Source organism: Cyanistes caeruleus, chromosome 6 (assembly GCF_971803275.1).
Source record: "Cyanistes caeruleus chromosome 6, bCyaCae1.hap1.1, whole genome shotgun sequence".
NCBI classification, from domain to species: Eukaryota; Metazoa; Chordata; class Aves; order Passeriformes; family Paridae; genus Cyanistes; species Cyanistes caeruleus.
Genome location: NC_141706.1, coordinates 54909919 through 54926538, shown reverse-complemented (window position 1 = coordinate 54926538; position 16620 = coordinate 54909919). Strand labels below are relative to the sequence as shown.

General features: G+C 37.0%; 2 protein-coding genes across 30 annotated transcripts in view; one reads left to right on the top strand and one right to left on the bottom strand.

Annotated features, from left to right (window-relative positions):
* Positions 1 to 16245, bottom strand: part of AK7 (adenylate kinase 7) — a 30211-nt gene extending 13966 nt beyond the window's left edge. For 5 of the 29 annotated variants that reach the window (XM_086893826.1, XM_023927161.2, XM_086893828.1 and 2 more), the window contains exons 1-12: positions 15930 to 16203; positions 15306 to 15482; positions 14071 to 14179; positions 13010 to 13104; positions 12176 to 12286; positions 7013 to 7096; positions 6416 to 6504; positions 5793 to 5883; positions 3323 to 3400; positions 2435 to 2584; positions 871 to 999; positions 425 to 575 (exon numbers count right to left, since the gene is read on the bottom strand). In XM_086893826.1, the coding sequence (XP_086749952.1) occupies positions 425 to 575; positions 871 to 999; positions 2435 to 2584; positions 3323 to 3400; positions 5793 to 5883; positions 6416 to 6504; positions 7013 to 7096; positions 12176 to 12286; positions 13010 to 13104; positions 14071 to 14086 (994 nt within the window). In that variant the 5' untranslated portion in view covers positions 14087 to 14179; positions 15306 to 15482; positions 15930 to 16203. Of the gene's footprint in view, positions 1 to 424; positions 576 to 870; positions 1000 to 2434; positions 2585 to 3322; positions 3401 to 5792; positions 5884 to 6415; positions 6505 to 7012; positions 7097 to 12175; positions 12287 to 13009; positions 13105 to 14070; positions 14180 to 15305; positions 15483 to 15756 lie in introns of all 29 variants that reach the window. The other 24 variants (XM_086893819.1, XM_086893820.1, XM_086893821.1 and 21 more) reach the window with 15 other exon arrangements.
* The window catches only part of ATG2B (autophagy related 2B), an 82971-nt gene continuing 82558 nt past the window's right edge, over positions 16208 to 16620 (top strand). Inside the window, exon 1 of the mRNA XM_086893812.1 lies at positions 16208 to 16569. The gene's annotated coding sequence lies outside the window, so the exon portion shown is untranslated. The remainder of the gene's footprint in view (positions 16570 to 16620) is intronic.

The window sequence follows — 16620 nt, the reverse complement described above, 5'->3', positions numbered from 1 at the left end:
TTCTTTGTGAGGAGCCCCAGACTGGAGCAAGAAAAAGACTCCTCTCCCTGAGGGGGAATCAGCAGCAGAAGCAACATGTGATGAACTGACCATATCCCCTACTTTTCATCTCCCTGTGTAAATTCAGGAGAGAAGGGGAAGGTGGGTTTTCTGACTTGGATTACATTTAAGAAATTTCCCCAGGTCAGGTCTGTTTTGCCTATGACAGTACTCAGTGATCTCTCCCTGTCTTTATTTCAACTCTTCATTAACAGACTCAACTCTTCATTTATAAACCCTTTGTTATAGTTCCTCTCCCTTGTCCAGTTGATTCTTGATTTTAATAGGAAGTAAAAGTCTAGACTACAAATTTATTTCCTGATTTCCATTTGCACAGAGTTCCATTAGCTGCCTGAATCCCATCATCATACTTTGTATTTCCTACCTTTATTCTGCTGCATGTTTTCTTTTATTTCGTCTAATAATTCCTTTGCTGCTTCTGCATTTTCACCCTCCTCCTGCACATCATCTTCTCCTTCTCCTTCTCTTTCTACTTTTCCTTCCACCCTTTCAGGTTCTTTAGCCACAATTTGTTCCTGATGACAAGAACAGAAATATGAATTGGCTCAGAAATTCCATAACCAAATTTATTTTATACACAGATGTAGTAAAAGAAAAAAATAATTCCTTTCATGTGTGCCCATGAACAGTGAGATACTGAGCAACTTTAATTCTCTAGAAAGATTTTAGTGCAATCACTAGAGATGATCAGTAAGTTGAAAGATATTTCCATTCTAAAATAATGGGATTATAAGTAATTTTTAAATGCCGCCAAACATTGTAAAATCAGAGAAATTACGATAACAGGACTATTAGAAAATAGCAACACACCAGATCTGCAATTTTTTCAGAAATCGCATCGTTTATCGTAACATAATGTAGTTTATAGTGTTTGCAGAGCTCCTTAGCAATGGTAGATTTGCCAGACGCAGGAGGACCGTGAATGCAAATTTTGAGAGGCTGGAAAAAAGGATAAAGATATAACATTATTCAAATAGCATATTTTTTATGTAAAAGCAACAATATTTTTAATATGACTAATAGGAAATAGCAATTGTACTTTAAACTAAAGATATATTTTTTTATTAATTTATTTATTGCTGAATATCTTCTCTATCACCCACTGGTCTTGAGTAACATAGCTAAATGAAGAAATTTATTGTTGGAGAAAAAGCATGCTTCTGTTTAGTAGACTTACAGACAAATTTGTTGTGGTTAATTTATGTTTGAATAATCCAAAGAAATGAAACACAATCCCACAGGTAGGATGCAGTGAATTTTGGAATGTGGTAGCAGATATTCTACTATAAATAGATATTCTACTACATGCAATAGTCCTACTTCCCAACTGAGGTAGAGTTGCTGTCATCAAAATTATTATTTTGACCTCAAAAATTCCAGATCTATCACAGTCTTAAATTATGTCTTATTTCAACCTACCTAACCTGAGGATGAGTAAGTGCAATTAGGATTCCAGTATATACTTATTAAATATATTATGCACTAAACTGAAAATCATAGATAATTAAGTGACTACCTTAATTTAGTAAATCTGGCACTACAAACTCTGCAACAGAGCAGTGACAGAGACAATCTTGCTAGCCTTCCTTCCTGCAACCTGGTATGTACTGTTTTTTTTTAGTTGCATGCATATGTGCTTAGATGCAATAGTTTAACCCAAGCGTAGACCTGATAATCCTTTCACAGCTAAGGGACTTTCAATAAATAACTTATAACAAAAGTAGCTTCACCTTGTTTTACATGCCCTGAACTCTTATTCAAAGTTTGAACCAGATATAGACATGCTAAACAGCTTTATCAATACTTGAATGTAAACAAGCATATTTCTGCACATTTCAGTAACCTCTACATTAGAATACAGAAATTCTAAATATCAAGCTAACATAGGAACTAGTGAAGTTGCCCTGTAAATTACACAACAGAGCAGAGTAGAATGAAGGCTGTATTGCATTGGAATATCCACACTCAATGAATATATAAAGGTCAAAAAATACTCACCTAACTATTGACTATTATATAAATAAAATATGCACTTATTATATTACTGAGGCAAAATATATCAAGAGTGCCATATACTGCATAAAGAAGCCAGTACGAGACTAGCAGTTTTCCATCATTAAACTAATTTGCATTTACAGAATTTCAGTTTTAGGCATAAAGGAAATAAAACTCAGTCATTATTTTTTTTAACTTATATTGTCTCTTATTTAACTTTTTCAATTTAATTTTAACTTTTTATGTTCGTTTATTTTGCATCTATATCCATCTTCTATGTATTTTTACTTAATTAATTTAAGACTTGTGTTTATATAACCATTTCTCTTGGGGATAAAGAGAGAAAGGCAGTTTAACATAGTATATACCAAGGCATTACCAGTAATCCTCGAGTTTGCTTGTATTCCATGATGACTTGTGCAATGTTCTCTATCAGTCCTTCCTCAGCAACCCACTTAATATTGAAATTCTCTTTCAGATAAGTAGGTTCGAATCGCAGGTTCACAAACAACATATCCAATTGCATTTGCTGAGGGAACAAAGCTCCATTTATTTACAGACTTAAGGTACGCACATTAAAAGAGAAGCTGGAATAAGAGACTAGAGTGGATGTGGAGAATAGAAAGAATTAAAGCATTGGGAAAGGTTTGCATACAAAGCAAAACAGACATTTTAAGCTTTTTAAAAATATTATTTTTCAACATGTATTTGAGTGTTCTTATGATGTATCAGAACATGCAACACTAAACAATTATTCTCTACAATGAGATGTTTTCATGTAATCGCAAGGAATCACCCCTTTCATAAATTTTTCAAGTACCATCTTAAAACTTTCTGGGTTGTATTTTATTTGTTTCTCCTTTGAACAGTTTATTCCAGATAAATAGATGAATACAACATAATTTTCGTATTCTGTGTTCATCAGCCTTAGCAGCACTGCATTATCAACTTTTTTGTTGTTATTTTTATCATTTTGTGTAGATTTTGTTAGAATGCTCCCATATGCTAAGGAGAACTGTGACATCAGAGCTTCTGTGTTTAATTATTTTAAATGAGGCTGTAACTCTTCAAAATTCTGTCTTTTATGATGGCTAGATTTTATTTTTGTTTATTTTCAAAATTGAAATTCACTTTAAATATTTTTAGACATAATTTGGTGCTAAATTTTTCCAGTGAAATAAAGAAACAAGAAATTATATATTTCATTATATTATACTTGTAAATTTAAATACTTTCCTCAAGTAATAAAACAAAGACAAGTACTGACTGTTAGTTCTTTGCTCAGGAATGCATTTTCTTTAGGAACCTTCTCAATTTTTCCAGGTCCGAGATTTTTACTAATACACTATCAGAAAAACAAACAAACAAATAAATAAACAAGAAACCCACAAAAAAACCCCACTTAACAAATCAGATTCTTAGGAAAAAATTGAACAGGATTCCTGTGGATAAAATATATGTTTTAAATTTTATGTTATAATGTACCTGGAAAATCAGGATATTGATTTGAAATAAATGTAAGAACAATATATTAATGTTAGTATGAAATAGCTTTTGATTGCTAAGCAACACTTCTTCCTTAGTACCTGCAATAAAAAACAAACAACCCAAAACCACAGAATATTTTATAACGCTCTTTAAAGTATGAATAGATTCCTAGTGTTTAAGATCTATTTGGAGATCTTTATTTCCCCAGCACTTTCACTTCAGGTTCTTGAGGTATTTAATAAATAATTGGGAAGGGTTTTCAGATCAATGCCACTGAAAACTCTCTATGTATCATTTTTATATATATCATCATTAGACAGAAATTGTTAGTTACTCCTACAGCCCTTTAAAATAGATTTAAATCCCACTACATTCCATAAAATCATAAACATTTATATGGGCATTGTCGGAGACTGAAATATTATAGTTTACGACTTAAACATTTTCATGAAGGACGTTCGCCTATTATAGCAAAAACTGTTACAAGGGCTTCAGAGAAGACCACCACACCCTGAATGGGGCTCTCACTGAGGCCGCGAGCAATTCGCTGATGAAGATAAGATAAAGTAACAACTCGGGGTGGGGGAAAAAGGATACATTCACAGAGCACAAGCCTAACACCTTCTAAGTTGTGACCGCAGCCCCAAGACTATCAGCTGCCCGGCTCCTCACAGACCCTCTGACCAAAAGGTGTGTCTTGGCGGGGGGAGGGATGTTTTGGGTGTGTAGCGAAGACTCTGGTGAGAAGCAGTGACCGCCCGGACTCCGCTGTGCCGATCAGCTCAGCTGAGGGGCCCTTCACCCGGGGAAAAGATTATCCACAGCAGAGGGGGTGTCATGGCCCACCAGAGGCCTCACCAAAGGAGTCCCCAGATCCTGCACCAGAGCACTGCAGCATGAGGCAGTAGATCATAGTGTTGCAAGGGACAGTGTCAAACTGGCCCCCTCCAAGGGAGGCACGGGGGCGTTCCCACCTGCCCAAAGTGTGTGTTAACCCACTGGATTCTATACTCTTCGGCATGGTGGCAGTGGTGGCGGACCCTCATCACCAGAAGTTCAGATGGAGGGGAGCAATGAGACCTCATTGGGACCCTCGGATGGGTGATATGCTTCCACCTAACTCTTGTCACCCTCTCCTCGCCTCTTTGCCTCTTTTACTATTAAATAAAATATATCAATTTTTGGGCACCCACATCTAACCTCATTTGGTATTAATCACGTTTTGGGGTACATTTTGAACCTTCAAAGTTTTTTCCATTTCATATGCAGAGACTTAGCTTTCCTTGCTCTTCTGGGTTTAAACTGGACCATAACATCAGATCAAATAATCCAGCATTCTGGGTTCAACGATGCCAGTTAGTGGACACCCAAATGAAAGTACACATGAAAAAGGCATATATGATACTGCTTCCCCTCTTCTAATCTTCAGCTATTTTCAACTGCAAATCCCAAAGTGTTTCTTTCCCATGCACCTTCCCCTGGGCTGGTACAGCTCCCTACCAAGACAACACTATAGCACCCTCTCCACTTGCAAATTCCTGTCCCCAAAAACAGCCTACTTACTCCTGTCCTCTATTTTGCATTTCTAAACAGCCACATACCCTTGAAAGGAAACTAACCACTCTCCTTGGGATGTCTACCTGAACCAAAGCACAGTTTTCATCTTCTACTGAAGTACTGAAGAGAATGAAACTCTCTTTGATACAATCAAAAAAAAAAAAAAAAAAAGAACTCATGTTTGGTACTTGTGTAACAGTTCCTCGATCTACATAAGCAAGTGTATACAGTGTATAGTTTACCAGTGTCATTCATACTACTTCTAGACTTAATTTCAAAACTCTTGGAAAAACAAGCTATCTTCCACAATATGAAGGGAAACACATGGTAAAGACTCTATCCAATCACAGTTCTGAGAATCTCATAACACTTCTCCATAACTGTCTTAGTTATAGAGATTAAAATTTAAATTTTAATCTCCATAACTGAAATATAGTAAATCTTAAAATTTCTATTTAAGTTAATGATATCATTGCAAAAATTGTAGTAAGATCAAATAAACTATTTTGTCTAAAGGACAGAAGTCTTAGAGATTTTCATAGTACTCTTCCATGTAATTTACTGCTCAAGATAATTTAGGAAGACATAGGAATTTCTACTTCAGTAAAACGCATAGTTTTAAAACCTTACATACACATACACTAAAAAACAAAAAAGAAACTCATATCTCTTATTTTCACCAACACTCTTACCTTTATTAATTGTTCAAGGGTGTGCATCGATGTATCTACTGCAAGTACATACTGAAAGTCTGGCCTGTGGTCTGCTACATTTTGCAGCACTCTGAAACACAGCAAGTACAGCCCAGGTTGGTACTTGGAGAAGCATCCAAGTGGCTTTCCTTGTTAAATGCATTTCATGAAATAGTACCAAGAGTTTGCAAATTCTTGCAGAACATTTCAGAGTACAACATTTTCATATATACTTTACTTAATAAAGAAGTACAGCTACAAATTTTATTTGAAAAGAAGTTAAAGGGATAAAGAGCTATATCTATAGAAGATATTATGTTAGTCTGCTACAGAGTCCACAATCCATTTCCAGTTCTGTACTAGTTAACTGGCATCACACTCTAGACTGAGCATGACTCATCATTTATTAAAAGCAAAGCATCAGTGCAACAGTCATAAAGTTTTCCAGAAGGCACATCTACTTCTAAAGAAACAGAAAGCTCAGTTTGACTCAGTTAAAATGGCCCAAGAGTGACCTTAAACCAACTCACACAATTTCAAAGCCTCAGTACTCTCTAGTGGATTTGGATTTGATATCTAGCTAGGTATTAATTATTACTCAGAGAATTTTTTTTTCCACTCACCCTGCTAAATCACGAATATGAATGGTTGGAATAATATTATTTCCATCTCCAAAAACAGGTATTGCAGAAGTCTCACCATCCCAACACATCTGAAAATACAGAGAATAAAGTGAGAAAAAAATTAACTAGAGCTAAAAAAGGAACATTTGATTACTAGGCAGATCGGTATATTAAAGATTTAAAGTTCAGTTTATTGTAGAATTAATACAACTGCAGTAAAGGAGACCATTCTTGAGAATGGTTCTTGCCATTGCCAGCCTACTTTAAAGAAAAAAATAGGAAAAAAAAAAAAAAGACTGTAATGTTGAGAAGAACAACATTTCCCTGGATTCCATTTACATGACAGATGTGTTCTCACTGCTGGAAAGTACTTATGGCGACACTGTTCAAAAACCAGAGAAATATCTAAGAAAAAATAGAGCCAAAAAAGAGAAAAACACTTCCACTGTAGCTAAAATATTTCAAAAGGATCAAATAAACGGTTCTGCCCATGAAAGCTTTGAGCTTACAATACCAAGACTGCTAAAAATGGATTCAATTCCAGTGCAGTTTGCCCCTAGAAATTAAATGATCCTTCTAATGTAGTTGGGTGTCTACCTTAAAAAAGTAGTGAAAGAGTCCTTCCCCAGCTCCATATTGATGTCCTGAGGCAACAACATAAGTTGAAAACTTTTCATTGTTCTGTAAAGTGAAATCAGCATGAAAGTTTTTATTAAAATATGGTACTACAACTGGGATACAGGTTTACACTGACTCTTGAATACATGTACACTAAATATATGGATGCTAACTGTGAAGCAGGCAGCACAGTGTCTGTGGAATAGCAGGCCACATAACTTTCTCAGTCTTGCCTGAGAAACTGGCCTGGGAAATCATAAGGAGGAATTGAAACAATCCTCAGAGATAGAAAACAGCATTGCAGGTGCTGTTTGTCTGTTCCTTGTTTTCTTGCAAGACAAGGTCGAGGGGTGATGAACCCCACTGACCAATGATGGTGATGGGTTAGTTTACTAACCAATAAGAGTTTTTCTTTTCTGTACTTTCACGTATTGGTCTGTAAAAAAGATCTGAGGCAATAAACTGGAAGAAATTCTCCAGTTTGACTCCACAAGAGAGTCTGTATCGTTCTTCTCACCGTTCCCAATAGAGCGACACTAAATATACAAAGTGTGCAAACTGTATCGCTTCCAAGTTGTAACTAGATAAATTGTTGCATATCCTGTAGCTTCCTGAGTCATATTATTATTTCTTTGTTCAAAAAAAGCTGTCTACATTTCTCTTTCAAAAAAATAGGTCTATCTACATTTGAACAAAAAATTATAAGATTAAAATAAATTAAGAAGCAAAATTTGGAAGTGATGTAAATCAATTAAGTAAACAGAATGACACACGCTTTTACTTCCTATTTTCAAGGAAAAAACCCTTGGAAATTCATTGCAGCTATTTTGTCAATGCATCACATTTGTATTTGGCTATCTAAAGGAACAGAAAATATTAGATTAATGATTTTACAATTTCTTAACTTTAATTTTTGAGCACAATTAAGAAAAAAATGTATCTTTGAGCCATTTAAATGTTTTCCTAACCATACATCATGATTAACCCACATATTTTTGGCTTATCATTATTGTGTAATGTCACAAATTTGCCTGTCTGCTTGGACATACATGTTACTCTTTGTATCAATGGTGAGGATGGTTATTAAAAAAAAAAAATCATCTGAAAGGAAAAAAACTTTCAAAGAAGTTTTTTGAATTAATCACTTTGAAATTTTTAAGATTAAACAAAATTATTAAATAATTCCCATGTTGTAAAGATCCTAGGCATTATATATCTTCATCCTACAATGTAAAAGAACCTGCCTTTATCAGCAACATGTGCAGATTTGGGATCTACTATTTTTTTTTGGGGGGGGGGGATGGACCTTTGGTTATCATCTTTATAATATTTTAGAAACAGAATAAGACAGGTGTTAGCAAATCTTTGATTATATAAGTAAAGCATCATGCAACTTGATGACAAGTTGCAGAATCAGTGTGTTGTATCCATACGGTTTTATCTATATACTTACAAAGTGTATTGATAAAGAGAAACTTTGTTATAAAAACTACTTCATCTCAACTGAATTCAACAGCTTGTTACTAATCACGAGAAACACTAAAATTAGAAGACATTACAGATAGCAGAAGAGCTTCCACACTGTAAGGACATCTGCCTGTTTCAAACACTACTAGGGCCACAGAAGGACTTTGCTATAGGATAAACACAGAAGGGAGCTACAGCAGAATTGCACTAACTCTAGGCATGGGTTAGTACATCCTGGTTAATGCATCTGGACAAAAATTCCAACTGTGGCCAGGACCATAATGAAGCAACTGCTCATATGTATATCAGTAGTCAAACAAAGATCACCCCTAGTTATGGGTCAGATGGCAGCCACCAACCATCACTGAAGTCCCCCTGAATATGCCTCTGTGAATACCTGGAACTTGGACTGTAAGATAAGCCACAACAGTGGCAAGTTGAGATAAGAAAAGATAAAGGTGGTATTATTGTCTGGTTTTTATCCCAGGGGGAGATTTAACAAAGCTTGGGAAGAAGAATGTTTTGCTGATAATGATCACAAAGAATGCAGACCTTACAGATCATAAGGAGATCCAGCTCAGCAAGTGTGCTGAAATCAGCTCCAACTGAATAAGGTAAGGTAATTCTGGCAGGGGGAAGGTCATGACCACCAACTCATGGCCTTCTGACCCAAGAAACCCATCAACTCAAAAGAAGACAAAGACTGAGCATGGGACTAATTAGCATTAGAAGTGAGGGAATAATTTAACCAATGGATTAAGAGAACTGTGTAGCCAATGAACATTAATTCCTCTGCTATAGTTTATAAATATGAAAGGTTTTGAATGATCTTGGGAACCTCATCACTGAGAAGCCCAGTATGAAGAAGGACCAACACGATGCCACTGGATCCTTGGGTGGTGACTATCTTCTGATTGATCTCTCTCCTCTGTCTTCTATTTCTATCTCTCTACCTCACATTAATTGTTAAATAAAATCTATAGGATTGACTTCAGTTTATGGTCTTATTTGCATATTAATTTGGGCAGAGGTATCTCTTACTACTCGGATCTTAACACACACTGAGTTTGCTTGGGTAATACCATGACAGATACTGTTTGCACCTAAGAGCAGCAGCTCCCAGGATTGCTCTGGACAGACTGCAGCCATTTCCCAGAAGACACTTCATAATTTCTGTCTTGTAGCAGGAAAAACCTGCCTCTTCTAAAGCAGAAGAAATAGCATAGGAGATGCTATTTCTCATTTCTCTTAAAAAGAATGCAACACTGGATTTTCTTCCATGTACCTTGTGCTAACTCATGCCTCACGTGAAGACAAACCATAGTTTTGCACTGACTGCTGTATATCACTGAAATACATACCTTTAAAACATGTTCAGTTCCTCTAACAATAGCTACTTAGTGTCACAAGCCACCCATTGAGAAGGTACTACTTGGCGTTACTTGGCTATAGGTAATTTTAAAAATAAGGCAATTCTTAGGCAAGTTGGTGTTCCTCATAGCTTGTCCAGTCGTGGGTAAGGAACGTCACTGTCCCGTGTATCGTTCAATTAAAGCCACTAGGTGTCACTTTCGAGCTGGGATCGTCAGTTCCAGGCTGTGATTGTTTTACGCTTTGTTCTAATTTTGTTCTAATAAATTGCTTGAAATGAGAAACAGGTCTAAATGGATTCAGGAGCTGTGATACCACTGAGAACAGAGCCGAGGGATGAAGAGCCTTTCTGTCTTTGGTAAGGCAAATATTTCTCCAAGGATTCTGAATTTGCCAGGACCCCAGCGATTGCAGCTTCTGAGAAAAGCGACACAGCCTGAATGCCCTGAATGCCACAAAGGTAAAGGTAAACTGCTAGTGATAAAAAACAAGGACTCTTAAACTCCCAGACTGTTATTGATTTTTAATCAAAAAATTGGTGAGAGGTACACTAATGCACAGAGGTGAAATATTGCTTTAAGAAACAACTTCCATTAAACTGCACTCTGAACAGGCAAACAAGGCTTAGGAAACCTATTCTTGGTGCAAGAGCTTTTTTACCTGGCTGGCAAGACTGATGAATCCCAGTGTCTGAATTCTTTGCAGGGAACGATAACACTGTAATTTCTTTCACTGATAGCACATTCCCTAGATACCACTGGATTTAGAAATGAGTAAAGACTGTAATTCAGAAGTCTCCAGCCATCACAGGAAGCCAAAGCTGATTTTATGGGAAGAACAGATGCTTTGGAGCCCTCCTGTTCCAAAGTGCTGACAGAAACCATCCAGGGTCAGTGATACCCATTGGTGCTGACACTGGAGTTCTGGAGGAAAAGCGCTCCTTTTGAAAGGGCTACAGCAGGTAGGTGTTGAAAACATTCAAGCTCCTTTATAATGTACTGCTACATATCTATCTTCTCAACAGATGTTCAGCCTGACAAACACTTAGAAGCTAATTATATAAATACTTTTGGTATGCAGTGACTCAGTGCTTTGGACTACTCAGAAAAATAGCCAATAATTCATCTGGATATTAAGTGGAGGCAGTAGTTAACATGAGGTTTGATGGATGCTGTTTAAAATGTTCATGTTTTTAATATCGCAAGTGTGAAACTTTCCCCACGATCTTATAAATCCATGTTAGCATAGTAAAAGAAAAAACAATTCACCACTGCTTTTACAAGCTGTAAATCAAACTTCTACTTCTATTCTGTAATTATTAAATCCAGAGTAGAACTCAGTATAATTTCTAGTGCTATTTTCTCAGCAGGGCATAAGATGGCAACTATATGCTCAAATCAGAGAAAAGTTTTTTTCACAATAAACTCTGTTATTAGCTGGATAAAGTTTTGCAATAGACATTGAATTATATTGATTATGGGAGACTCTAGCACAGAAAGAGAATGACCAAATGACACCTTCATCATCCAGTGTATTTTGTTCTCTTTCTCATGTCCTCACTACTCCACCACTAATGATAACATCTTCCATTTTCCTGAATTGTAAGCTGAGCCACTGCTGGTATTTCTTTAATAATAGTTCTTAAATATAAATAGAGGCATAGCCTGTTCTCTAGTAAGATAAATAGTCTAATCAGACCAAAGCAAGCAAAGCTGAAGGAGGGGATTTTAAAACATATAAAGTGATAATATATTTTAGCTATTCTGTGTCAGCTCTGTGACCGAGATTTTAAAGTGAATTATAGGGTGGAACAAAAGTCAACAAGGCCTCTGCTCCAAGAGCACAAACTATCCAGGGACATGCTAGGTGTGGCCAGAACATCTAAGTATTTAAATGAAATGTAATTCTAACATAGCTTGCTAATATTCAAAGATGCTGCTTTTCTTTAGAGCTGTACAAAGATCCCATTCCTCTACAACCTTTCTTCCTCAAATATTTCCACACAGACCCCAACATTGATTGTACAATCAAAGAAACTATTTTTTTAAGATGAGTATGGTTTACTCCCTACCTAAGAAAAAAACTGAAATTGGGATTTTTATTATGCATGCACTTGGGTTTCAAAAGACACTATAGTATTCTCTAGGCTACTATATTTTATTAATAATTTGTGTCATCCATATTTACAAGGAAAATAATATATTCTTAAAACTTATTCAAATGGTTGATAATTTCCATGACTATGATAAAGCTCTAAATAAGGAGACAAATCAACTTATTTTTATAAAAAAGTTCTATACATACAGTTTTCCCGAGTTTTGCAATGTGTTTTTCAGCATTTATGTGATCCATAAAGCTAGGATGAGATTTTCTTTTGCGAAAATTGCTTTCATTAAAAGGATTCTCAGGATTTTCCTATGAAGAAAAAAAATAAGACCGATACACATTTCTTAGAACAATTTTTAAAGGTCTAGATGGTTAAAAAAAGTTCTTCAAAAGTATTTTATAATCTGTTATAACTTTGTCTTAATTTGAAATTCTTCAAGGGTTTGAATTTGATGGTTGAGGTTTAACATTTTGAAAATGTCATTAATTCAATTTCAAATTTCACAGTAAAAGATTTTTAACTACGTTTTGTATTTTAAAAAAACATTATTTTTTTTGTATATAGCATTACACAAGGTTGAAAAACCCTATTTCTGTAACACTGAATTTGAGAACTGCAATAGTATACTACAAAGCACCCAACATGGTTACTGTAAATACATATATTGATATAAAGATGTATCTATTTTAATTATGTATTTCATTAAATATGCAGTTAACATGGGATTTTTTTTATGACTGAAAGACAGTGCATATTGTGGTTAGCATTTGTTTTGCCTCTTGACCAAGCAACTCCTTATGTCTTCCTGTATCATTATAGCCCAATACCTAAACTTTTCTATTGGTGAATTACATCTAGCAATTTTGGCAGTAGGTAGTGAGTAAAGGTGAAAGAATCCCAAAACCCCACTTCACTTTACTAGCCATCTTTGAAGTACACACCTGAAATATGTTGTGTAATTGAATGTAGTGAATATTTTCCATTAAATGGCAACATTTGGTTAAAAAAAATAATGTTTTCGTATTACTTACAGGGTCAGAGGGTTTGGTATTTCCCCAGGTCATTATTGTTGAAATGAGGATGAATATCTTTTGTTTTGCAAAAGTCTCTATTTCCTTATGTAGGGCTGTTAAATGAAAGCAAGGATTTTAATTCAAACTGTATTATTCAAACTGTATTTTTGCTTTTATATAAAGGACCTGTATAGACACTCATACCAATGTTCTATGTGATGTGTTTTTAAGCAAATGCTCCTTGAGTTAAAAATAAAAAATCAGGAAAGAGTACAAATAGAAGAAAAATAGTAAAAAAGAATCAAATTATTGGGAATTGACATAATTGCCACGGAGCTAAATGTTATGGGGAATAAAATCCCCACCAAAACAATATATACTAGGAAATGATTCGTCTTATTGATAGCTGAAGTACTGAAAGAAAATAAAAAAGTGTGTTTTTTGTGATGGGAAAAAAAAAGTTACTGAATGCAAACAAAGTTTATTTTAATATCAAAAGAGATTAATTTTTTTGATATGCAAATTATTCTGTTTTCTGAGTATTCATACTATAAAGAGAAAAGCATAATTTAGTTTAGCTGTCATGTAAAGAATGATACTGCACTCTCACCATAAAACGATTCCAGCTGCCTATTAGAATTTGGGTGTAACAATAAGGAGAAAGTTTCCAAAACACAATTAGCAATATTTTTATTGGACTTTTAAGAAAGATAAACTCAAAATAATTATATAAAATATTAAAACATTCTTTGAATATCATATGAGAAAGTTTTTTACCCACCTCCCAATGCAAATAGATGAGAACAGTTGACAGTTATTTAAGGAAATTACTGCCTACACAGATGTGTAATTTAAAAAGTTGGACCATTCCATGCCAGCTTCTCTCTCTTCTGAATGTGATAGTGCATTCCATGGTTCCTTGCTATTTAACCAAACAACTTGTGCAGCATTTTTCCATCAAGTAACTCCATTTTCATATTAAAGTGAACTATGAATCCCTGATAATTTCATTATACAATTTTGGCAAGCTTTGATGGCTACAAAGAACCAAATTTCTGTTCAGGTATAGCTATACTAACCAGAAGCAGCCCACATTGCTTCCTCAATTTGGTTTGCATCTTCAGTGATATTATATAAAACAATTTCACACTCAAGCAAGTGACTTAAGAGTGCTTCTCGAGAAGAAACCTGAGGGAAAAACAGATTCTGTCATTAGGGAAAAAAAAAATAAATTCAAGTTCAGTTTCTGGAAAGAATGCGGTTTTCTAACACTAGGATGATGGAATTATTCATAAGATAGTTGTCAAACTTTTATCTGTCAGATACAAGCAAGCTGATGAAATGGAAATTAAATACTCAGTTTTCTAATTTAGAGGACACATTAATATAGATCAAAAATATGGACTTTCAATTGTATTTTAGGATCCATATTTTTAGTGCATTTGTGAGCATCAAAAAATATCTACTACTTATCCAGGTATTTTAAACAACTATCCCTAGGCAGAATGGAGAAGGCATAAAAAATTGTCCATTTTCTTGCAAGGTAGCATCCTGTAATTTTTATTAAGTGCAGATTGTCTGTATCACTCGACCAAATCCAGCAAACACTTTGGGCAAAGGCAGTGGTTAATTATTGGCAGCCAGCCAATAATTTCCTGATTGAACAGTTCAGCTGCATAGACATCTGAATCAAAATTTTCAAGTTTTGGAAGAGATTCTTCAATAAGAAGCATAATAATCAGTTTATAACAAGTAGTTTGAGACAGAGGCAATTCGAGTTTCAGAAAACTAAATCAAGCAATAAGCAATCACATTCATAAGAGGAAGCCTCCTTTAGTTAATTAAGAATTAATTAAACTCTGGACATACACATCTTTTAACAGAGATGGAGGTATTCAGACAATTAGCTGCTAGTGAAAGCTGTGATTTCAGGGAACGTTAAAGGAATCACTAACTTTGATTCCAGCACCGCTAGTTTCAAAATGGTGATAAAAGACAAAAAGAAGATGAGAGATACTTGAAGTGTAAGCTTTGAGAGGAAAAGAAAGCAGAGCTGTGGATCATCAAGACAGATTTTTTTAAAAAGTCATGAAGAGGACATAATTTATTTTCTGAGTTCCTTCCTTTTACTATTTACTGTATCAGAACTAGAAGAGAGTAAAGCAGAGCGCGTGCAGGAAGCAGAAGGAATAAAACAGATAGATACAGCTTCCAGCAGGAACAACAGACCATTTCATTAGTGCAGGTCATTTTACATTACCTGCGATATTTCTAATGTTGCCTAAAGGCAATCTGAAATCAGACTCATACTTACTGCATACGTTTCCTTTGCAAAACGTGGATTAGTACTCTCCGGTTTAGAAAGAGTACCCACTATTTCGTAGACTTCATTCTTTGAGGCCGTGGGAACCTCATCTGAACCATCTTCATCTCCCTCCTCTTCTTCATCTGGGCTTACAAGCGTCGCCCCAACAAAACAGGTTGATAAATACTGCAATATACAAGACACGAATTTTGTATTCAAATATCTATTGAGCCCCACACAGCTTCCCGTGATCTCCAGAAGGCACCAGCACCGTCTGACCAGCCCTGCTCCTGTTGATAATGCGCTGAAACAGCTTCCCGTTGAAGGGAAAACCTTAGGCACTGCTCAGCCTCAGCCGGAATGTTTTGTGTCGGCTTGTGTCCTACGCCTCAAAGCCGGAGGTGGTGGCGAGCCCCTGGACGCCCCCGCTCCGCACCCGGCTCCTCTCGGGAGGGGTTACCTCACGGGGAAGTTGGTTAGCGCCCTCCACAGCGATCAGCTGCTGCCTGAACGCTCGCGACCGGCTTTATCCACACCTCCTCCTCTTAACCCTTTATTTTTACTCCTCATTTTTACTCTATCTTATCCCTTCAACTGCTCCGGTGCGTCTCCTCAGCAGCTATTTCAGCTGACCCTCCTGCCCGCCCGGCCGAGCTCCCCGGGGACCAGCGGCGGCTTCCCAGCGGGCGGAGGTGCCTGAGGCAGAACGAAGCCGCGGCCGGGAGCAGCTGCGGGCTCACTCCGCGGTCACCTGGCCGATGCTGCGGCCGCAATAAGAGTCGAGGTGGTTGAGGAAGACGCGGCGGCCGCGCAGCGCCTCCGCCATGGCCGCAGCCCGGGACGCGGCCCGTTGCCGCGCGACCGGCGGCGGGCGCACCTCCCCCGGCGGCCGCTGGGGGCGCGCCCCGCGCAGCGCCGCCCCGGCACGGGCGGTCACGCGCTGCGCGCAGGCGCTGTGGGCAGCCGGCCCGGCCCGGGACACGCGGGGCGGCGGCGGCTCCTCAGTCTGGGATATTGCTCCGGACGGCACAAGACGCGTGTGGTACTGCCGAGACAAAAATAGATTTTAATTAGGTTATCGGCCGTCCTTTCCGGCAGCAGACAGGCTCTGGGGCTGCTTAAGCGATTCGCGGATTAAGAGCTACAGCAGCAGCGCTTACTCGAGGCTCCGGACAATGGAAACAACTGGCAGCTGAAGGAAACCTGAAATTCTCCCTCAGTGCTGCACAGAAGTTCCCTCCATAGAGGCAGCAATACCCCAGGACAGGCATAGGTGAGCATTTCGGTCATCCTCAATAACCACGAAGTGGTAGAATGACATTTT